The 18,480-nt window shown below is 40.1% G+C and overlaps 1 protein-coding gene across 5 annotated transcripts in view; it reads right to left on the bottom strand.

Annotated features, from left to right (window-relative positions):
- LOC106092815 (endothelin-converting enzyme 2) overlaps positions 1-18,480 on the bottom strand; it is a 441,390-nt gene that overhangs the window by 335,655 nt on the left and 87,255 nt on the right. For all 5 annotated transcript variants that reach the window (XM_059363956.1, XM_059363952.1, XM_059363953.1 and 2 more), the window contains one exon: positions 17,031-17,421. In XM_059363956.1, the coding sequence (XP_059219939.1) occupies positions 17,031-17,421 (391 nt within the window). The remainder of the gene's footprint in view (positions 1-17,030; positions 17,422-18,480) is intronic.

The following is an 18,480-nucleotide window of genomic DNA, read 5'->3' as shown; positions in this document are numbered from 1 at the left end:
ACTAATATAACGATGTCCAGAGAAGCTGTGGTCATCCAACACATCCCAGTTGCATATTCTTCCACTTATATTTTCCGATACAAAGGTAATATTTAGTATCTCTGCCTGTTCCTGGTAATAAAGGTCGGTTTATCCCCTTTATTACAAATCGCCAGATTGCTACTTTTAATATATTCGATAAGCAGCTCACCCCTTTCGTTGACATCCGAACTTCCCCACATCTGATGATTTGCATTAATATAACTTTCTACAATGAGAATCTTCTTCCCTACAGAAGCGGCTTTAAGCAGCGACTTAAGGTTCGAAGACGTCATCTCTGTATCGTGTGCCATATATAGGGAAGTCAGCCAATAATGAGATTTGTTTATTTCAAGGCTGGCTACTACTAAATCTTCGGTTCTTAGCGACGGAAGAAGGAAAATATTTAGACTACCCTTTGCAAGAATACAGGCTCTGTGTCTCCCATTCCCCGAACCTTTGAGAAGTTTAAATCCCGGAATTCTTAGTCCACGTACCATTCCTCCACATACCCATGGTTCCTGCATAAGAACCACGTCAAATTCCCCAGCCATCAGGAGGACCTTTCGTGCCGCCGAAGCGGCCTTATAATGGTGGAGATTTATTTGTAGAAACCGGACCATAGTCAGGGTTCAAAACTTCCACCACTGTTGATTTAGCCTCGTCTTCTGACTCCACCAAGTTTCGTTAAAACATGATAAGCTTCCGTATTCATCCTGGGGCAGGTGAGAAAGCTGTGGAACCACTCTTCCTCATGACACTGGACACTTGTGTGTGGATGATTTCTCCTTAGATTCTTCACTCACTGCAGCTGTCGAAGTGCTTTCTGAGTTCCGCGCGCACTTTGAGCCCAGTCCAACTTAGGTGTCTTCGTCAAAAGCCCCTGCTGACTAGTCGTCTGTCGGCTAGTGGAGCCTGGGGCAGCCGAATGAAACGAATGAAAATTATTTTCTAACTTGACCGAGAAAACAACAAGTGTCGAAAAATACACCTCTTTACTTTATTGTATCGAAAAATACACAGCTCATGCATTAATTGTATTGAAAAATACAATAAATAGGCAAGAAATCGTAAAAAATCACCAACAACACAAATTATTTTCAAAAAAACTATCTATTTCATGGCTGTAAAATGCACGCAAATAATAAATATATTCATGAAATTTTATCAAAATCACGAATGAACAGACAATTCAAAAAAATGATTAGAATATTTCCTTATACAAATAGCGCTTAACTATCCTCAAATCAATTGTACCACGTGTATGGTATTCAGATGGTTTGAAAAATTCGTGCCATATCCTAGCAAAATGTTAGGAATAGGTTAGGTTGAAAAGAGGTTGCAGCTATTAATCCGCCCCATGCCATTATAGACATACACCTAAGCCAGTAATCGGCTTGTTGTTCGCTCTAAAAACTATGAAGTAACCTCTAAAAAGAAAATGTTTAAGTTAGGAATTCCATGCTATGCAATGACAAAGGAAATGCTCCAACGTCTCATCATCTTCTCCGCATGCCCTACACATGCTATCACTTGCCGCACCGATTTTACATAAGTGAGCTCGTATTCCTATGTGTCCCGTTATGAAACCAATAGCTATACTGACCTCCTTCTTGCTTCCTTTCAGTAATAGGTTCGTCTTCTCATGATCTGGACCCCCCCCACAATGTTGCATGCGCATTCGTCGCCCACTCCCTTAACTCGAACTGCGTCGACCCGAAAGGCTTCGGTTATTGACGGCATTCCTCTGGCCTTCACCGCCAAATCGTCTACCTTTTTATTCCCCCTTACTCCGTTATGGCCCGGCACATAAACGATGCGGATATTACAATCCTCAGAGAAGGCGTTAATCTCCTTCTTACACTACAAGACTGTTCGTGACCTTTTCGTCCTGCTTGTTATTGCCTTTATGGCAATTTTACTGTCGGTAAAGATGTTCACACTCGACGTCCTCGCGTTAGCACCACACCACTTCACGCATCCCATGATCGTCCGGATCTCCGCCTGCAGCACCGTATTATGGTCAGGCAATCTAAAACAGATCTCAGTCCCTGGGTTCTCAATGTAAACCGCCAGGCCCATTGTGTCCTCTAGCTTTGGTCCATCCGTGTAACATGATCTTTCAGATGGCAATACTAGGGTTCCGTCAATGCAAAACTGTGCCGATGGCAGCAGTGCCTCGCACTCGACTTCAAGGTTCATCTCAGATATTCGATCGGAAACCTCTTCCCTTCCATCCAGGTTTCTTATAGTCGCTTCGATTATATTGCGATGGTATGAGCTGCTCCCATCGTCAATTCATTCTCCCATCGCCTTAAGTCTCCTAGACGCAGTGGCTGCTTCACACTAAATCTGTATGTCAATGGGTCGGATATCTAGAATAGTCTCCAGTGCCCTAGTGGGCATGGTCATCATCGCTCCGCCTATGCCATGTTGCACTTTTTCTCCATAGCAGTCCACGAAACTACTGAGGCGTAAATAAGTATTGGTCTAATTACGCTCCTGCAGAGCCAGTGGAATATCCTAAGATTACGTCGTTATAAGTGTAAGATTCAGCTTAATAGTTTTGTGTATATGGAATTTTGGCACAAATGTAGCTTTTTTTCCATTAAGCGTTTATGTTCGAGGATGGGCTGTATTGGACTATATCTTTTCATTGCAATTCCCGTAATTCTGGATTCCATACTTAAAAACGTCAGCTCCTAAAAGGCGTATTTAATGTCCGAGATTGAAAATCTTAATCTTAAATCTTTAGGTGTAGGTCTAAAGAACTCACAATATTCGGTATTTTTGCTCTGAAACCCACATTTCTAACATTGTCTAACATTTAGCAAGCGACATTTTCTCGGCATGGTTAAAGTATATTCCAACCCATGGACGAGTCGAACAATATTTTATAGTTACTCCTATATAAGTGTACATTTCACAAATAGAGATTGTTGCACTGAATTTAGCGAAGTCTAGATGGAATTTAGAATAGGTAAGGCGATTTGATACCGGATACATAAAATAGGATAGAATAGAGATGATTTAGTGTTTCTTTCGGGGTTTTATACAGGAAGTGATAGAGAATCAAAGTTCGTTACTCATATGTGTAAAAAAATGTGATGTTATACTTGGGTTTTAACATTCAGAGTAACCCTAGTTGAAAGTCGGCTAGGTTATAGCATTTCAAGCTTTAATTTTATTACAAATAAGGGAAAAGTAAACGGGAATGTGGAAACTTTTGAAATAAACCATATTGGCTTTAAGAAATGATTATATCTTCATGGCAAAAGTCTACAAAGACAAATACAAAAAAAAAAACACATTTGTAAAAGATAAGTTGTAAAGCAAAGTTTATTTCTAAAACCACTTTGTCATTTCAATTTACAGCATTTGCCACTCAAGGAAGATTCGTTGGGGGTAGGTTTTTGTTGTTGTGCCAATTACGCTACCTCTTAGTTGTACTATGGTTACAACCCAACAGAAGACGGCCAGTATACTTGTTAGAGTTTTTTTACTTTCTTTCTTTTCAATGCTGTGTTTTATTTTCCAGTCTAGCGGATTCGCTAGCATAAGGTGGAGTTACATACTATGCGCGCGCATTAAAATGCAACTCTGCCAACAAATCCCAAAAAAACCAAACACAAGTTAAACAATTATGACTAAATTTAATGCCTAAAAACACATGGCGACACAGAATGACGCTCGAGTTCAATCGAGTTTTTACGCGTCGCTATTGTTGCATTTGTTTGCATAGTTGAACTTTTAATGTGTGCGCATAGCATGTACCTCCAACTTAATGGTAAAATAAAAAGCTCATCCCGCTAAATGTTTTATACTTTAACGTTGGCAAAGGCTGACACCACATCCGAAATAATCAAATGTCAACAAAACAAACAAAATAAGTAATTTTAATGAATGTTTCTCGGAGTTCATAAAAGTTGGTTTATTAAAATCCTACTCAATTTTGCCACTTCAGAACGTTTAATCAGATGATAAATATGTTGCGTTCTTCCTCTTTTATTTTTGTCATTCAAATTGAATGATGGCCCCATATATTTAATAAACGGCGATAGCCTCTTATCTAAATGGGTATAGCATTTTTCTCCATACAAACTAAGCGAGAAAATCCGCTTAATGGGTAAACAAAACACCTCTTACAGTGGAGTTTGGATCGAAAAAATACTAACAACGAAATCAATACTTTCTCAAAAAGAAATAATGGCACCAACAATAATAATAGAATGTCACTGCAATGATTTCGTTTATTTATTATTTCAGTATTCCCGCAAAGTGAGAATATGAAACGTAGTTATTCTGGAAGAGAACAACAACAACAACGTAATAATAAAAATAACGCAGCGCGACGGCGTCGTAAGGCGGAAGATAATAATGAATTTAACACTTAAATAAAGGGTGATTTTTTTGAGGTTAGGATTTTCATGCATTAGTATTTGACAGATCACGTGGGATTTCAGACATGGTGTCAAAGAGAAAGATGCTCAGTATGCTTTGACATTTCATCATGAATAGACTTACTAATGAGCAACGCTTGCAAATCATTGAATTTTATTACCAAAATCAGTGTTCGGTTCGAAATGTGTTCAAATTTTGACAAATTTTGTTCAGCGATGAGGCTCATTTCTGGTTGAATGGCTACGTAAATAAGCAAAATTGCCGCATTTGGAGTGAAGAGCAACCAGAAGCCGTTCAAGAACTGCCCATGCATCCCGAAAAATGCACTGTTTGGTGTGGTTTGTAAGCTGATGGAATCATTGGACCGTATTTTTTCAAAGATGCTGTTGGACGCAACGTTACGGTGAATGAACACATTTCGAACCGAACACTGATTTTGGTAATAAAATTCAATGATTTGCAAGCGTTGCTCGTTAGTAAGTCTATTCATGATGAAATGTCAAAGCATACTGAGCATCTTTCTCTTTGACACCATGTCTGAAATCCCACGTGATCTGTCAAATACTAATGCATGAAAATCCTAACCTCAAAAAAATCACCTTTTAGAAAAAAATGCACACGCGAATGCTCCCTTATTCATGATAATGATGATTGCAATGATGATGTTGTCGATGAAGTTGTTGATAAAGTTGTTTTGCCGTTGAAGTATGGGCGCTTTGTTTGAAAAAAAACCAAATTAGTCGTAAAAGGAAAAACCAACCCGGCTCGATAGGACCACTGATTGCGGAGGCAATAATGAGAAATAAAGGAAATCAAAAACAGAGGATTTATAGCATTTTAAAATGATAACAAAATTAACTTTATTTAAATATTGTTCGAAAAACATCTCTTACCTTAGAAAACCGGATTGGTTGCTTCTGGATGGACGTAAATCCATGAGAACAAATGTAACGGGTAACTGGTTGTTACAAAGCGGGGCTATTTTTTCATTCGTTAGAATTTGACAACTCTCACTTTGCCCGAAAGCACAAAGTTGTATTTTTGCAAGTGATGAGCAAATTTTAATGAATATTAAAATGTTTAGATTACATCACGAATCATGCTTTTTGAAATTAAACACTGAGAATGGCACGATCCGCACCGTTTGCGTGCCGGGCCATAGAGGTGTAAGGTGGAATGAGAAAGCGATGACATGGCAGTGAAGGTCAGAGGACTGACGTCAGCAGTCTTAGTTAACCCGTATCGACGTAGTCCGGGTAAAGAGCGTGGGCTCCGAACACGAATGTAACACCGTGGAACCGCGAAGCGGTCGGCGGGACGACGAAAATCCTATGGGGAGGTCAGAATTGTGAGAAGACGAGACAATTACTGAAAGAAAGCAAGCAAGAGTTCAGAAAAGCTTTCGGTATCATAACAGGACACATAGGACTACGAACTCACTTATGCAAAATCGGAGGGGCAAATGACAGCATGTGTAGGGCATGTGGGGAAGATGATGAGAAGATGAAGATGATGAGACTTTACACAATGGGAGAAAATCGAAAAGAACTAATAAAAAATATGCTTGTGAGAACGAGTAAGGATATATCTTTGAATGGTTAGAGCTGAGGTGTTAGCGAGTTCGTGTGCAAAAATTCAAGGCCCTAGGTGGTCCGGGCGCCTCTTTACAAGCCCCTAAATTTAATCACCTCGGTATTCCGAAAAATTGTTGGTGCTGCCAAATCTTCATTTGTGGTTTGATTTTCAAAATTCTGTTGTTTATAGCGCTGGTTTTGGTGATATTCAACTTTTAATTGTTGTTGTTGCAATCTTGATCGAGATCTGCTTTATGAAAGTATTTTTGTTTCGATTTTATTATGAACGATTTGGATTTGTGACGAAATTTACAACAACGTTGCCGCAACAACGGCCCACATCTGTTTATTCGGTTAAAAGTTATACAGTTTTGAAGTGAAAAAGTTTTGTTTAGGATTTTTTTTTTTGTAAAAAAAAGTACTTTCCATGATTAGTCTTTATTGAAAAAACTTACCTTCATTTTTTATTTTTTGTTTATGAAGCGGATATATAGTAGATGCCTTTTAAGACAAATTTGAACAAGATATGTCACCTTCTACGGGTGCTATATGTACTTCAAAATAGGCAATTTTTTTATTAAAAAATTGGAAAAACCCCAATGTTTACAAAGCTTAGAATCAAAAATTTGGCACATTTTTTTTGAACTACATATGTCCTCTAAACCCTTGTAAATAATATTTTGCATTTTTCAATATTTGTAGCCTCCACAGCAAATTTATTTGCTTTTTGTAAAAAAAATCGGCCAGAATTTATTTTTAGATTTTTAAGGAAATTTTATCTGCAAAATTCAAAAAGAATTGCTAAGATATCTTTATTCGTTTTTTTCTTAGAATTTTTTCAAATTGAATTTTCGTTTTCTCATCAAAAATATTAATTTTTTTATGTTATCATACTATTTTTTGTCTTCTACATGGCTAGACCTATTCATAATTGTATGTAACATATTTTATACCCTGCGCCAAAATCGCTACCTAATGTGCACATCTCTATAAATTTATCACCTGTAATTGTGTAATTGTGTAGTGTTATTGTGGAGAACATTTGAATAAATGTCGAAAGGTGTATTTTTCCTCTAATTTGTGAATTGCAATATCAAAATACTGACTTTGTAGGGATTTTTGAGCACGATCCAGCAAAAAAAAAATTTTGAAGATCGGACCACAAATAAATATTTGGCAGCCCCATCAATTTTTTGGAGTACCGAAGTGACCAACTTTAAGGGCCTTCCAAGAGGCACCCGGACCGCCTAACTCCTTGAAATTTGAAATTTCGCACAAGAACTCGCAAGCACCTCAGCTCTAACCATTCAAAATTTCAAAGAGATATCTCAAACTGTTCTCACACAGCACATTTTTATTACGTTTTTCGATTTTCTCCCACTGTGCGTTAGAGCATTTCCTATGACACTGCTCCACGGCCAACAGATACCGACGCTTAGGTGGGGATACAGTACCAGATATAACCCAACTTAGATGCGGCATGGAAAACAAGTAGCACAGAATTCCTAATTTAAATGTTTTTTTTCGAGGTTACTTTTAGTAATTAAAGCGCACAGCAAGCCGATTACTGGCATAGGTGTATGTCCATGTGACATTGGACAGATTCAGATTCACCCTCTAAATTGCCATATCTACCCAGTGATGGAATTAAAAAAAAACAAATTTGAGATTCATTAAAAGAAAGAATAATTAATCAATATATTTAGGTCCATACAATATATTTAGGTCCATATCTCTCTAAGCCGAGCAGCCAGTCTGTCGGACATTGCGAATATTTTTGTGCATATATTCTCCGATACAAAGGTAATATCTAGTACCTCCTACCTGTTCCTGGTAATAAAAGTGGGTCCTTCCCCTTTATTTCATATCGTCAGATTGCAACTTATAATACGTTCGATAAGTATCGACATCCTTTTGTTGACATCCGAACTTCGTGTGGAATTAATAGGGAAGCCAGCCAGTAATGAGACTTGTTTATTTCAGGGCTAGCTACTACCGAATCTTCAATACTTAGCGACGGAAGAAGAAAAACATTTAGACTACTATTTGCGAGAATACAGGATCTGTGTAACTTAAATCCCGGAATTCTTAGTCAACGAACCATTCCTCCACACACCCATGGTCTCTAGATAAGAACCACGTCAACTACCCCTGCCATCAGGAAGACCTTCCATGCCGCCGAAGCGGCCTTACACACCTTGACCACTAGCCTTACAAACCTTGACCACAGGCCGCTGGCGCACACCTTGACCACAGTCCAACCGGATGACCCACCCACACAGGGCTTGTCGGGTCCCGTTTTGATGAGTTCCGCTGCAATCTGCCAGACCTTAGCGATGTGGTCGATAGTTCCTCAGGCAAGTGTTCAACAACAACTACGGAGTCGAATCCTGAATCCCCAACCCCACCGCTTCTATAGACCTTCAGTTTCAACTTTTTGAATCCGTATGATACAACCCCTTCAGACTTGTTGAGGTCTGCGTGACTGCGACTCCGGTCACCATCAGCCTCATCCAAACTACCAATCTTCCAGTCAGTGAAAGAATGAGATTACATTCACTTAATCTTCCAAGTGGGGATTCAAGTTATGAGGGAATCCTTGGTATCTAAGCATGCCCCATTGATCGTGAAGGAATATCTTCCTTCTTTAAAAAATCCAGTTCTGCACATAGCAATCTTTTTTAGGGCGTTTCAGTAGCAGACAACATGCTACGGCCTGATACCACCACCGCAGCTGTTGGGTCTTTGGGGTTCATTCTAAGCCTGCTTCCGGGCTCTACATCTGCCGCTCGACTAGAAACAGACGCTGATCATCCACCGCCTAATGGAGACCACTTTTTTCTACTAAAAATAATGACCTGTTACAATTTACAGAAAAATTCTTGCGGAGCCAAATAACTTAAAACGTCCGCTCCACTCAATGGTTCAAACAAGAATTGCAATCGGGATATGTAAGTTGACATTTACGTTATTTCCCTCCAATTCTTTACTAAGAGCCAATAATCTGGTTTCCAAGTCACCAATGAGCTTCACTGCACTACGTTTTTATTTTAAGTCTCATTCAATTTTTTGGGCTTTTTTATAGTCATTTGTTAATGTCTCGACTTGTCTTGTTTTTCATATTCGATTTTAGCTAATATTTAAGATTTTAACTTTATATTTAAGTTTTTCATAATGATGATTATTTTCTTTTAATAGTCTATTGCCCCGTTTTCTTTGTATTACACTTCCAGCAACCGGACATTAAATACAAATGACTTACACTTAGAAAATTATAAAAGATACTGAATGTTTAAGGTTCATAGATGAGAAAAATAAAAAACTAAAATAGTCTGTGGAGAGATTTTTAAATGAATCCACTTTGAAAATTTGAGCGCACGAAGTACAATTAATTCTTATTTGAGTACGAAGTCAAATTGGAAAATTGGAAGAAAAACGTTGCGCTTTGCAAATAAGATTGTTAAAAAAAAAAAACAAAAAATAAATACTGCTTCCATTTTTTCACAAAAATACCCAAATATCCATTTCATCTGTGGAAAAAACAACTATTGTTAGGTGCAAAAAAAAATTGTTGACAAAGCGATTCTTCCAAATAAGTAGTCGAGAAGTTTTTGAGGTTATAGACCGATACGGACCAGATTGACGCTGAGGCTGAAAATTATAGGAACCTTGTAGAGGTGAGGTAACTCTACTGATCACATGAGTGAGTTTGTTTATGTAACTTGAGCAGAGTAACCTTTAAACCGTTGAGTGGATGGACGTATTGTTATTGCACTCCGCAAGAATATTCCTGTAACTCGTAATAGGTCATTATTTTTGGAAGAAAAATTTAAGTCACTCAACGATAGCTGCGATAGAGGTATCCATTAGGCGGTTGATGATCTGCGTCTGTTTCCACTGGAGCGGCAGATCTAGAGCCCGGGGGTAGGCTTAGAATGGACTCCAAAGACCCAACAGCTGCGGTGGTGATATCTGGCCGTAAAATGTTGTCTGCTTCTGAAACCTCGAATTGTGAAGCGGCTGCTCCAGGCTCCACTAGCCGACAGACGACTGGTCAGCAGGGGCTTTTGACGAAGACACAAGGTTCGAATCTAAAGAACAAGGCCGAACCTATTCTTTCTTCGTATGCTTATAATTTGCCTATGCCATCGGCCTTCCCCGGCAAACCAACACGCTCTTTAAGAGTTTGGAATAATAGAAGACGCATCGCTCTCAGGTTTATTGAGAGGCTTGATGCTAATGATCCTAAGACTCTCACTGATAGTGAGAGAGATTCACTAAATTGGGATCGGGAATTCGCTGCACAGGCTACCCCAAAGATTCGAAAACGGCACCGCAGTCAGCCAAAAAGCTGCGTTCACCTGGAGGGCATCCCATGCCTAAAATAACTAGGGCGAACAGCAATAAGATTGGTCCAAGAACCTTTGCTAATGTCGCTAGGGACAGTTTAGTAATGGCAGTTGTCAACAAGGGAGAAGAACAGGGATGCATACCTAGGAATAATAGGAGTGGGATAATCAGTATACTCCGATGTCCTTGCGGAATTTCTTGGGTCTCCTCCAGTTTGTGACGATGCAGGGTGGTATCGAGGCCGATACAGACTAATTGCCTTCGGCGATTACCGCACAATTGAAATATATCATTGTGCGCTACAAAAGAATGGTGAATCTGGCCCGGTGCAACACTATATTTAGTCAAGAAGGAAAATATTCCTTCTCGACCTATGGCACATGTTTGGATACCAAGGATTCCCTCAGATCCTGAAGCGATACTTGGAAGACTGAATGTAATACCAATCTTTCAACCACCGACTGGAAGATTGGTAGATTGGATGAGGCTGATGGTAATCGGAGACATGCAGCATTCGTACTAAACTCCGGCTGTCAACAAGTCTGAAGGGATTGTATCCTACGGATTCAACAAGTTTAAACTGAAGGTCTATAGAAGCGGTGGGGTTGGGGAATAAGGAGACAAATCAGCAATTATTGCGGAACACTTGCTAGACGAACTATCGACCACGAGGCTAATACAACAGTGTTGGAAGTTCTGAATCCTGACTGTGGTACGGTTTCTACAGATAAATCTCCACCATTGTAAGGCCGCTACGGCGGCACTAAAGGTCCTCCTGATGGCTGGGGGATTTGACGTGGTTCTTATCCAGGAACCATGGGTGTGTGGAGGAATGGTACGTGGACTTAGAATTCCGGGATTTAAACTTCTCAAAGGTACGGGAATGGAAGACACAGAGCCTGTATTCTGCAAAGGGTAGTCTAAATGTTTTTCTTCTTCCGTCGCTAAGCACTGAAGATTTAGTTGTAGCCAGGCTTGAAATAAACAAATCTCATTACTGGCTGGCTTCCCTATATATGGCACACGATTCAGAGATGACGCTTTAAACCTTAAGTCGCTGGTTAAAGCCGCTTCTATAGGGAAGAAGAGCTTCATTGTAGGAAGTGGTATTAATGCACATCATCAGATATGGGGAAGTTCGGATGTCAACGAAAGGGGTGAGCTGCTTATTAAATATATTAAAAGTTGCAATCTGGCGATTTGTAATAATGGGGATAAACCGACCTTTTTAACCTTTTAACAGGCAGGAGGTTCTAGATATTACCTTTGTATCGGAAGATATAAATGGAAGAATATGCAACTGGGATGTGTTGGATGACCACAGCTTCTCTGGACATCGTTATATTAGTTTTAGCCTTGGAGAAAATACTGAAGTAGATGTCCCTCGGCTAAACAGAAGACAAACGGATTGGGATAAAATTCGGCAAAAAGTCTGCACCACTATCCCTTCTAGACCAGAAAAGGAAGTGGAAACTACGGAGGATATAGACATAGTGGTCAAGCGGATCACGAAGGTCCTGAAAGACTCAATTGTGTCAGCATGCTCTAGTGCCAAGCCAAGGGGCAAACCGCGACCGCCATGGTGGACCCCTGAGCTTGTTGGTCTAAGGAAGGACTGCAGAAAACTCTTCAACAGAGCAAAAGCCACAAGAGCACCACACGATTGGGACATCTGTAAGGCTGAGCTAAGAAAATAGAATAGAGTAGCGAGCTGAGAAAGGCTCAAAACAAATCCTGTGTAGAATACTGCAGCTCCGTGGAGGATACATCTGAGGCCTCTTGGCTAAGGAAGATTCTGTCCTCGAGAACTATTACGGTGGGGTATATCTAGAAATCAGAGAATGTATGGACAATGTCTAGTGAGGAAACACTAGAACTACTCATTGATACACATTTCCCGGGAAATTCTCCAACGGACCACGTGGCGCCAGAAGTTTGTAATTGATATGCATTCGTCGGAGGCCATTAGCGAAATTGTGTCTGAGCCGAAAATCCTTTGGGCGATAAGAAGTTTCGACTCCTTTAAGTCGCCAGGCCCTGATAATGTATCACCGATTGAATTCTAAACTGGGTCTGATAAAGGTCCTGTGTGGTTCCCTGGCTTATTGAGATATACTCTGCTTGTATCAAAATGTCATGTATGCCTGTGGGATGGTGCGATACGGAGGTCATTTTCATTCCGGAAGCAGGAAAACCCTACACACGAAGGCGAAAGATTTTCGTCCTATTAGTCTGTCATCCTTTATGCTGAAGACTCTTGAGAGGTTGATAGAAACATATCTTAGGGCAAATATCCCTCGAGATCGCCTGTCGCGGCAGAACCATGCATATAGTAAAGGCAAATCCACTAAAACACCCCTTCACGACCTAGTCGGCTACATAGAGAGGTCTCCCGCTGTCAAGGAATATACAATGGACATTGAATGTGCTTTCAATAATGTAAAACTGGCATCAATCACGAAGGAGTTAATGGAGGCATTAACTCTACAGTAAGAAAGTTTATTAATAACTTACTTACTTAAAGGTGCATTACGGCAGGCTTTGGATCTGTGGATCTAAAAAGATGGGTCAGCAGAGGAACACCTCAAGGAGGTGTACTGTCTCCTCTACTTTGGAATATAGGCATTAACAATATATTATTGTCTCTGGAAAAAAAGGCGTAAAAGTGATCGCGTATGCTGATGACGTGACAATTGCGGTTAGGGGAAAGTTTCCCAGCACTCTAAGAGATATACTTCAGGAAGCTCTACGTGCAACAGCAACGTGGGCTACCAAAAGTGGTCTGGGTATAAATCCGTGCAGCCAGAGACAATAATATATTGTTAATGCCTATATTCCAAAGTAGAGGAGACAGTACACCTCTTTGAGGTGTTCCTCTGCTGACCCATCTTTTTAGATCCACAGATCCAAAGCCTGCCGTAATGCACCTTTAAGTAAGTAAGTTATTAATAAACTTTCTTACTGTAGAGTTAATGCCTAGAAACTCCAACTCCTTCGTGATTGATGCCAGTTTTACATTATTGAAAGCACATTCAATGTCCATTGTATATTCCTTGACAGCGGGAGACCTCTCTATGTAGCCGACTAGGTCGTGAAGGGGTGTTTTAGTGGATTTGCCTTTACTATATGCATGGTTCTGCCGCGACAGGCGATCTCGAGGGATATTTGCCCTAAGATATGTTTCTATCAACCTCTCAAGAGTCTTCAGCATAAAGGATGACAGACTAATAGGACGAAAATCTTTCGCCTTCGTGTGTAGGGTTTTCCTGCTTTCGGAATGAAAATGACCTTCGTATCGCACCATCCCACAGGCATACATGACATTTTGATACAAGCAGAGTATATCTCAATAAGCCAGGGAACCACACAGGACCTTTATCAGACCCAGTTTAGAATTCAATCGGTGATACATTATCAGGGCCTGGCGACTTAAAAGAGTCGAAACTTCTTATCGCCCAAAGGATTTTCGGCTCAGACACAATTTCGCTAATGGCCTCCGACGAATGCATATCAATTACAACATCTTCTGGCGCCACGTGGTCCGTTGGAGAATTTCCCGGGAAATGTGTATCAATGAGTAGTTCTAGTGTTTCCTCACTAGACATTGTCCATACATTCTCTGATTTCTAGATATACCCCACCGTAATAGTTCTCGAGGACAGAATCTTCCTTAGCCAAGAGGCCTCAGATGTATCCTCCACGGAGCTGCAGTATTCTACACAGGATTTGTTTTGAGCCTTTCTCAGCTCGCTACTCTATTCTATTTTCTTAGCTCAGCCTTACAGATGTCCCAATCGTGTGGTGCTCTTGTGGCTTTTGCTCTGTTGAAGAGTTTTCTGCAGTCCTTCCTTAGACCAACCAGCTCAGGGGTCCACCATGGCGGTCGCGGTTTGCCCCTTGGCTTGGCACTAGAGCATGCTGACACAATTGAGTCTTTCAGGACCTTCGTGATCCGCTTGACCACTATGTCTATATCCTCCGTAGTTTCCACTTCCTTTTCTGGTCTAGAAGGGATAGTGGTGCAGACTTTTTGCCGAATTTTATCCCAATCCGTTTGTCTTCTGTTTAGCCGAGGGACATCTACTTCAGTATTTTCTCCAATGCTAAAACTAATATAACGATGTCCAGAGAAGCTGTGGTCATCCAACACATCCCAGTTGCATATTCTTCCATTTATATCTTCCGATACAAAGGTAATATCTAGAACCTCCTGCCTGTTAAAAGGTTAAAAAGGTCGGTTTATCCCCATTATTACAAATCGCCAGATTGCAACTTTTAATATATTTAATAAGCAGCTCACCCCTTTCGTTGACATCCGAACTTCCCCATATCTGATGATGTGCATTAATACCACTTCCTACAATGAAGCTCTTCTTCCCTATAGAAGCGGCTTTAACCAGCGACTTTAGGTTTAAAGCGTCATCTCTGAATCGTGTGCCATATATAGGGAAGCCAGCCAGTAATGAGATTTGTTTATTTCAAGGCTGGCTACAACTAAATCTTCAGTGCTTAGCGACGGAAGAAGAAAAACATTTAGACTACCCTTTGCAGAATACAGGCTCTGTGTCTTCCATTCCCGTACCTTTGAGAAGTTTAAATCCCGGAATTCTTAGTCCACGTACCATTCCTCCACACACCCATGGTTCCTGGATAAGAACCACGTCAAATCCCCCAGCCATCAGGAGGACCTTTAGTGCCGCCGTAGCGGCCTTACAATGGTGGAGATTTATCTGTAGAAACCGTACCACAGTCAGGATTCAGAACTTCCAACACTGTTGTATTAGCCTCGTGGTCGATAGTTCGTCTAGCAAGTGTTCCGCAATAATTGCTGATTTGTCTCCTTATTCCCCAACCCCACCGCTTCTATAGACCTTCAGTTTAAACTTGTTGAATCCGTAGGATACAATCCCTTCAGACTTGTTGACAGCCGGAGTTTAGTACGAATGCTGCATGTCTCCGGTTACCATCAGCCTCATCCAATCTACCAATCTTCCAGTCGGTGGTTGAAAGATTGGTATTACATTCAGTCTTCCAAGTATCGCTTCAGGATCTGAGGGAATCCTTGGTATCCAAACATGTGCCATAGGTCGAGAAGGAATATTTTCCTTCTTGACTAAATATAGTGTTGCACCGGGCCAGATTCACCATTCTTTTGTAGCGCACAATGATATATTTCAATTGTGCGGTAATCGCCGAAGGCAATTAGTCTGTATCGGCCTCGATACCACCCTGCATCGTCACAAACTGGAGGAGACCCAAGAAATTCCGCAAGGACATCGGAGTATACTGATTATCCCACTCCTATTATTCCTAGGTATGCATCCCTGTTCTTCTCCCTTGTTGACAACTGCCATTACTAAACTGTCCCTAGCGACATTAGCAAAGGTTCTTGGACCAATCTTATTGCTGTTCGCCCTAGTTATTCTAGGCATGGGATGCCCTCCAGGTGAACGCAGCTTTTTGGCTGACTGCGGTGCCGTTTTCGAATCTTTGGGGTAGCCTGTGCAGCGAATTCCCGATCCCAATTTAGTGAATCTCTCTCACTATCAGTGAGAGTCTTAGGATCATTAGCATCAAGCCTCTCAATAAACCTGAGAGCGATGCGTCTTCTATTATTCCAAACTCTTAAAGAGCGTGTTGGTTTGCCGGGGAAGGCCGATGGCATAGGCAAATTATAAGCATACGAAGAAAGAATAGGTTCGGCCTTGTTCTTTAGACTCGAACCTGGTGTCTTCGTCAAAAGCCCCTGCTGACCAGTCGTCTGTCGGCTAGTGGAGCCTGGAGCAGCCGCTTCATAATTCGAGGTTTCAGAAGCAGACAACATTTTACGGCCAGATATCACCACCGCAGCTGTTGGGTCTTTGGAGTCCATTCTAAGCCTACCCCCGGGCTCTAGATCTGCCGCTCCAGTGGAAACAGACGCAGATCATCAACCGCCTAATGGATACCTCTATCGCAGCTATCGTTGAGTGACTTAAATTTTTCTTCCAAAAATAATGACCTATTACGAGTTACAGGAATATTCTTGCGGAGTGCAATAACAATACGTCCATCCACTCAACGGTTTAAAGGTTACTCTGCTCAAGTTACATAAACAAACTCACTCATGTGATCAGTAGAGTTACCTCACCTCTACAAGGTTCCTATAATTTTCAGCCTCAGCGTCAATCTGGTCAACAGACCCCAAAGTGGTATACCAGTTTCATGTTTTTAGGTTACCAAAAGTGTGTAACCATAATTTACCAAGATCGGTGCACACGCCTTTGAAATATTCCGTTTTGGAACAGTTTTGGAATATCAAGAAACCAAGTTCCCTATTATCTCAGGTATGGGGAAGGAAAAATAGGTTCTGAGAAAATAGCAGGAAAATCGGTTCCGGCGTTTTTGTGTGCCTGCGGAGGCCACCGTAGCGTAGAGGTTAGCATGTCCGCCTATGACGCTTGAACGCCTGGGTTCGAATCCTGGCGAGACCATCAGAAAAAATCTCGAAAGAGGTGTCGCACTGCGGCACGCCGTTTGGGTATATATGTATATATAAATATATAAATATATATATATATATATATATATATATATATATATATATATATATATATATATATATATATATATATATATATATTTGCGCAGTATATTTATTAAGGAATAATGAAGTTCATCAATTTAGGTGTATATGAATGTACTTACGTTGCATTTGTAAATCAACAGTTTCCTGTGCACTGTGTAGTACGTTAAAGCTTCCTAAGCGATGTAAGTATGTGGGACAACTAAAGTTCTTAAAATCTTCACAGGGTTTAACTTTCCAATCGAGGTTTGCATGAATGGTTTGGGCAGCTTCTCTACATATGGACTCCATACACTCTGTTGGAAGTGTAGCTGTTACTGAACACATATCGTCATCTTGATAACAATCACGTGGCAATTGCGATGGAGCTGTGCTTATTAAAAACAAGATAGGAGAAGCAACAAGCAGTAAAGTAACCAGTAATGTTGCTGTGGTAATAGATATTTTGTGTATTGCAGCTGAGGATCGTAACCACGTACAAGGAGCGCAACATATCCAGCTTATTCCAGATGGCTGAAACATAAGAAAATTAGGATTCAGTCTTCTTAGTGCCTAGTGTCCGTTTTATCGGACGTTTTTATTTCTTACGCTACGTATTCATTTATGTGAATATTTTCAAAAACCAGAAAATAAGTTGGAATATATCACAATTCACAATTTTTCTATAATTTTGATCAAGTTTCAACTTTAAAGAATGAAAAAGTAGGGATGACAAGTAAATAAAAGCAAGGAGTACTAACCTAAAAATATTGGTACGTTAACGGGACCAATGTTTTAATGTTACATCTGGTGGAGACAAAACCAATACGCCCGTTCAAATTATTATAGAAATGAAGCAGATTGACCTATATTAGGCACACGCACGGCATATTGTCCTTTATAAAGAATGCTCTTTAAATATTAAGTCTTCGCTTTTATATACAAAATATTTTTTGGGCAAGACTTAATAAAAAAATTAAATTTTTGAATAAACTATGCCAGGAAGCTTAATGGACTAATGGGTTGACAAAATTTTACATACACTCCAGCATACGTAATTCCGTTTGAGCTTTTTTAAGTGGGCGGCCCTTGTAAACTTTCATTTGTCCCGGTCGCCCTACAAGTCCATTTGGAGTTTTTTAGTTTGTCGGTCCCATGATACACCATAATTATACCGGATTCGTACTCTAAATACATAGGTAAACAACAAGATTTTACAATTAGAGTATGTGAATTGTAATGGAGAGCACCTATTGGGCACATAGTTCAAGTAAAGATTATTAAAGCTTGAGTAGTTGGACAGAGATTTTATGCAGATCAATTTTCATTGTATTGTATTTGTTCTTATATATCTTTAAACATACTCCCCCATAAAATAATAGAAATTTTAATTAAAAAATTTCGATAATCATTTGCCTTTAAGGAAGCAGCTGATAGCTCCTATTTCTATAAAATCAATGAAACAATAAAATTTATATACATATGTAATGATGACATCCATAAAATGTAGGTACTGTAGTGCTACGTTCTATGTAAGGGCATAAAGTCTGTGTTTAATTTCTAGCAAATAGTCTGGTATGTATATATAATCAG

The sequence above is a fragment of the Stomoxys calcitrans genome, chromosome 2 (assembly GCF_963082655.1).
Source record: "Stomoxys calcitrans chromosome 2, idStoCalc2.1, whole genome shotgun sequence".
NCBI lineage: Eukaryota > Metazoa > Arthropoda > Insecta > Diptera > Muscidae > Stomoxys > Stomoxys calcitrans.
This window is presented reverse-complemented; position numbering and strand designations above follow the sequence as displayed.